General features: G+C 39.1%; 1 protein-coding gene across 1 annotated transcript; it reads left to right on the forward strand.

Moving 5' to 3' along the window:
* The first annotated feature begins 24 nt into the window (after positions 1-24).
* BCL10 (B-cell CLL/lymphoma 10) lies at positions 25-4,756 on the forward strand. The gene is made up of 3 exons (XM_008630302.2): positions 25-783; positions 1,117-1,405; positions 2,452-4,756. The coding sequence occupies exons 1-3, from the start codon at positions 763-765 to the stop codon at positions 2,814-2,816; spliced, it is 675 nt and encodes a 224-aa protein (XP_008628524.1). The 5' UTR covers positions 25-762; the 3' UTR covers positions 2,817-4,756.
* Positions 4,757-5,941: the final 1,185 nt, after the last annotated feature.

Below are 5,941 nucleotides of genomic sequence, written 5' to 3' on the forward strand. Positions count from 1 at the left end.
ATATATAAAACATGATAAGTATGTTAGTCTGGCTTAGTGACTGAACCCACAGCTGCATCTCACAGAAGTGCATGATTGTCACTTCAGCCCTTAATCTTAGACGTTCTCCCATAGTACTTGGAGGACACGATGGAAACTTTAGGTAGAAACAGATAACATTCATTTTATCATCAAAATGCAGTCCAATTAATCTGACTTCAGAGATTCTGCACTCAGATTTTAAGTGTTGTGGCTTCACAATCCAATGTGCTGGTTCAGTGCAAATTCACTTGGCTCTCTCAGAGCTGTTCAGGTAACTTTGATGGGATCTCTGCAAGCCAGGGTGCTGTGTTAGCAGAAGCACTGTGTGTGTTAGGGGACAGCTCACCTCAGGAAGCTAAAACTGGCAAGGACATCTTGGTCTGGGTAAGCTTGTCTTGAGGAGGAGTCTTGCAGCTGAGAGCTGAGAAGGAGGAGGTGAGCCATACAAAATCATTCATATAACAGAAGTAGGGTTGCAGAAGACAAAAAGCAGCCACTAATGTTGTTGAGAGTATGTCTATTTATGGATGAAAGTGCATGTATTTTGGATGTCAGTAATCTGTTGAACTTGTCAGTAGTGGTGTTTATTTGCAAACGTTTTGAACTCTGAGTATATTCATGCTTTTGCTCTGAGACTGCTTTTGCTCAATGTACAGAAAGCATCAATAACTGCAGTATTTTGGAGTTGTGCCTCAAGGATACAAACAATGTGGAAATGTGGCAATCAGATGATCAGTGAAAATGAGTGTGTCTGTAGACAAAGTGAGTAGGTGCTGTTTGGTATCATTTCATTTTTACTTGACGGTTTTGAAATGTGCTAACCTCAGACTTTATGTAATCACATTTTCTATGAGTAGTCACCTTATTTCTTAACAAGCCTTGGAATTCCTGAGTTCAGTCAAAGAGCTAATGAAACAGATAATTAGGTATCAGTTTTTAAAAAAATATTTCTTACACTGAGAAAAATCTCAACTAAGTAACACAGTGGCAGCCTTAAAAATTCTTTTGCTAACCCGTATCAAATCATATAGGTTCCAACTCAGACTTCTAAATAATTTGAAATGTTGGCTAATACTAGTTCGTTTTGTTTTTCAGGCTTTAGAAAGGATGCGTCCTTACCTGTGTGATAAAATCATAGCCGAGAGACACTTTGATTACCTACGTTCAAAGAAAATACTCACTAGGGAGGACACAGAAGAAATTTCTGCTCGATCTTCCAGTAGGAAAAAAACTGGGAAGTTATTGGACTACTTAGCAGAAAACCCAAAGGGACTAGATACTTTGATTGAATCTATCAGACGAGAAAGAACACAAAACTTCCTGTTACAAAAGATAACTGATGTAGTGTTGAAAGTCAAAAATGAAAAGCTTGAAGCTCTTAAAGGTAACAAATTTTTAATAATGTTGTGTAAGACATAGGTTTTATTTTGAGGGTCTGCAAAATTAAGTCCAAAACTAAAGTCTTCCTCTGGTATTTGGAACATGTTTGGAAATATCACCAGTTTAGGTTTAAAATCCTAGTGCATGTATCCTGGCTATACCTTTTTATTATCTGAACATATCCATCATAAATAACAAACTGCAAAAAAAGCCCTATTGTGTTGTTATGATGGATAAATCTGTCTTCACCTTTCAGTTTTGCTTTTCAAAAATGGGTGGTTATCTTCCATCTTGCATTTCTCTTGAAGCTATTTGCTGCAGTGGCAGGATGCTCTGGTTTTGTTAGACTTTGTGCCTCAGCAGAAGATATGCTATCAAATGCAACTTGAGGAGAGCTCCCCTGTATGCCTTCAATGCCACAGCTTAAAATCAGGCACTATAAATACACGTGCGTGTTGTTTCATACAGGTTTAGAGGTTTTGTTGACACCCAAAGCTTGAAGTGACTATGTGTACTCATATTTTATGGCAGAGGAAAAAAAGTATAGGCTTTCTACACCAAAAGCATTACTTCCCCTTCCACACCCATCAAAAGGCAAATAAAGAAGGAAGAAATATGTTTTAACCCTAGAGATGGAGGGCCTGAAGTTTTCTCTGGCTTCAGGTAGAATAGCCTTCAAATGCTGTCCACTTTGGAGCAGAACCATCAGGTGAAGCTCTTAAAAGTTTGAAGAACACAGTGAGACAAGTCTAAAAAAAGTTGGGCTGAAGAGCTAAAGTGACTTTCTAAAATGAACCTTAAGTTAGGGTGCATCTTTGTCAAGTACTATCTGATAGTGAGTACAGAGAAACTGTTCCCATCAAACTAAATAACCTGCATGTTTGCTCTTTAATTTGTCAGGAATACTGGATGTCACAGGTGAGATGAAGAGTTAGTCTGTTAAAAATACGGACAATTGATCTTTGACAGTCTTACTGATACTAAATCAGAGCACAGTTTTAAGACGTTCCCATACTGTAATTAAATCCAGTATCTGTTTTTTCATCTTAGGTCTAAGCTGCAGCACCTGTATGACCTCACTGTATGGAGGAACAAATAATCTCTCTAGATCATTTTCTGATGAATCAAATTTTTTGGATAAAACAAAAGACAAAGAATCTTCCCAGATACATCACCCAGAAGAAGATTATAGCACCGCTGCATTTGTGTCTGCTGTCTCTCTTCATTCAATGAATTTACCAATTGCAGAGATGGGAAATTCACAGAGCAGTGTTTTGTCAGCCACCCTCCCAGGGCCTGGAGACCCTGGTGCACCCCCACTGCCCCCAGAGCTCCAAGACCAGCAAGAGCCATGTACCAGTTCAAGTGACAATTGCTTTTTGCCTTTAAGATCACGTTCTGTTCAACCACAGTGAACGTAGTGACTTTTGTCTGTTTATATGAATGGTACTGAAACTTAGTGTGATGTCTCATAAAGGCTAAAAAATGTTTTCAAGCTGTTAGAAAAATTGGAGGAAATAATCTATGGAATTTCTGTTTTAATTTTGTAATTGTGTGATGCTGGAGCTGCCTGACTTTGTTTGTTTGTTTTGTTCTTTAAGGAGCTTTTTTCAAAATATTGTGGTGTTATACCAGCAAATGTTTGTTTTTTTAAACCAGTGTGTATAAGGTTTCACATTTAGTTGCAGATACTTTAGCTGGAATTATAGAACAAATGGGTTTTTCTTTCTACAGATACAAACAAATGAGCTTTTCTTAATGTTTCTGTGATGGGTGAACTGGGAAAGATGGTTAGGAAAAATATTGAGTATGGAAAAAAAACATGAACTAAAAGCTTAAGCTTACTTACCAAAAAGCTTAAACTCATTTACCAAGTTAAATGTTTCTCACTAGGATAAACTGTGCTCTCCATGTATGTGTGCGCTGCTCCATTTGCAAAAAAACCTCACAAATCTGGCCAAATCCATGCTTTTTTGCAAGGAGTCTCTTCCTTGTGGGAACTTTGTCCTGCTGGTAAATCAAAAGAGATCAGTATTGCAAATGTACTTCTGCAGGTCTTGGCATATTATTCTTATATATTAGTTAAAGATTCCTGATTTGAGATGCACTTTAAATATAGATTATCATTAGTACTGGAAAAGGAATGTAAACTGCTCTAACAGCATCATGAGGGCTGTAAGAAAACATTATTGTAGGATGTTATTAAGGAACAAAGCTTGTATGTTTTGTCCCACTAAGGAAGTGGAGGAGAAGTTGTGTGACAAGAAAGTATCTTTACCTGAAGGACTCTTGGAAATGTGGCACTTCAGATACCTCCTCTTCAAAGCAGACAGACAGGTTTACATTTCAAATTTTTCAGAGTCAAATGCATTTTAAACTGTTTCAACATGGGAAGGTTCTCATTTCTTGACACCATGTAACATACTGTATTCCTCTCATACTCGAGTTGTAGCCTACCTTTTGTGCAGGTGCCTATAATCCTTTCAAAATGACCTGGTGGACTCTCTTGCTTGGACACGTGTACAGTTGTGTTCTGCAGTACTACACTTTAAAGTGATAGGATGTTTTCGGTGTATTTGAAAGGTTTGTATTTAAAGCCCTAAATTATTTTGGCTCTCATACTGTGTATAGCCATGTAATGTCGTTCCAATTCACACCCAGGTAATTACTAAACTGTTCTCCTTTTGTGGAGACAGGCCATCTGCAGGACCTCAGTATAGTCTCTATAAATTGTTTTTCATTATTATTCTGGCTTTGGAAATAGATTAAAATAAAATGCAATGTTCAACTACACTCCATCCTGAGTATATGAACATCTTACATGTGAGAAGGATGTGTTTATAAAAATCCTTGTTTTTCTTGTCTACATCTACAATCATAGACTCTCCAGATGGTGAAAATGCTTTTCAGTGAAACTGCTTGGATTAGATGGCACTGTAGAAATTAAGTGCCTAAATATGCAAGTAAAACTTTGCTCTATAACATGAAATTAAGCATAGGATGAACTCCCTCTCTTCCATTAACTTGAATTGTAGTTGCACATACTCGGGACATCTAAAAAGTGATTTATCTAAATGCCCTCTGTAGCCACTTAAAGAGCTGTGCTTAGGCTTGAGTCCCTTCCTGGGTTCTTGTAAAGAGAAGAGAGTGAGCAGGGTTGGCCTTGACAGAGAAGATGCATCAGCTCAGGGTGGAGGCTGCCTTGCTGCTCCCCATCCTGCAGGGACCGCTCCCAGCAGAGCCTATGAACCTAAGACCTTGAATGAATGTATTACCAAATGTTTATAATGTGCATTTTTAAAACATATTTTTTAGCACAACTTTTGGAATAAATTCTTTTGTATAATTGCCTGTTTTCCTGTCTGCCTCTCTCATTTTTAAGATGTACAGGTTGCAAGAGCAGCTCATGCCGTTAACTTGATGTGTGGTTTTGGTTTTGTGTGTGCGGGAGGCTTTTGCTCTCCTTGTCTTTTTAGAGAGGTTTGTCTTTGGTGGAAAGACTGAATGTGAAACGCCTGTGCCCGTAGGACTACACTCAAGAGCAGTCTGTAAAGAAAACATGCATGTGAAAGCAAGAGCTCTGCTGCTTAAGTAGTTTCTGCAGTTCATGACTACAACCTGATTCTTGCTTTTTTTTTTCAAATGACTAGTTCGACTTCCTACGGATGTGAGAAGAGTTGCTTCCAGCCACGCATATCTTGACTTCATTCTTAAATTAAGATTTTTATTTTTATTGATAGCAGGGGAGAAACAAAAACTTTGAGTGTTGAGAAGCATGACTCAAAAAAGGATTTGCAAATGCTGCAGGGAGTGTGGTGTCTCACTTCAGTGGTTGTTTTCATTGTACTTTGTGTATAGGGCTTATTTCAAAATAATGATCGTGGTATAGATTATGAGAGATCAGCTGGATATGGTTTAGTATCTTTACAGTGAAGGAACTGAACGTATTATAACCAAATCCCCTTCCTCAGACCTTATCCTGCTTCTGGTAGTATAAGTAATCTGAACATAGAATCATAGAATATGCTGAGTTGGAAAGGACCCATGAAGACCCTTGAGTCCAATTCCCAGCCCTGCACAGGACACCCCAAGAGTCACACCATGTGCCTGAGAGCATTTGTCAAAACACTTCTTGAACCTGTCAGGCTGTGCTCACTGCCCTGGGGAGCTGTTCCAGTGCCCAGCCACCCTCTGGGTGAAGCAGCTTCTCCTGATGTGCGGCCTAAACCTCCCGATTCAGCTTCATCCCCTTTGAACAGCACCAGTAGTTTAGCCGATGCAGTAATGTATGTATGAGTCAGTCACAAGGAAGGTCTAGTACAAACTTTTTTCAACAAACTTGAAAAATCTGTTTTGGATAGGTGATGGTCAGCGCTGTGCCTGCCCTAGGTTAGCCGGTGATCAGACATTAAGGAAAACCTCCACTTAAGCCTGCAGCTGTGAAAAGGGAGAAATGAAGGTTGGCTCGGTTTCGTGTCTGATTTTCGGTGTCTGGTCACTCGAAGGCAAGCAGCCCGGCTACGCCTGAGCCCTGTCTGCC

The sequence above is a fragment of the Corvus brachyrhynchos genome, unplaced genomic scaffold (assembly GCF_000691975.1).
Source record: "Corvus brachyrhynchos isolate BGI_N302 unplaced genomic scaffold, ASM69197v1 scaffold101, whole genome shotgun sequence".
In the NCBI taxonomy this organism is placed as follows: Eukaryota; Metazoa; Chordata; class Aves; order Passeriformes; family Corvidae; genus Corvus; species Corvus brachyrhynchos.

Bases quoted from the DNA above. Each gene is read 5' to 3' on its own strand.
- BCL10 (XM_008630302.2), top strand. From the start codon at position 763: ATGAGTGTGTCTGTAGACAAA. The intron at 784-1,116 runs GTGAGTAGGTGC...TTTGTTTTTCAG, and splicing joins TGAGTGTGTCTGTAGACAAA to GCTTTAGAAAGGATGCGTCC. The intron at 1,406-2,451 runs GTAACAAATTTT...TTTTCATCTTAG, and splicing joins AAAGCTTGAAGCTCTTAAAG to GTCTAAGCTGCAGCACCTGT.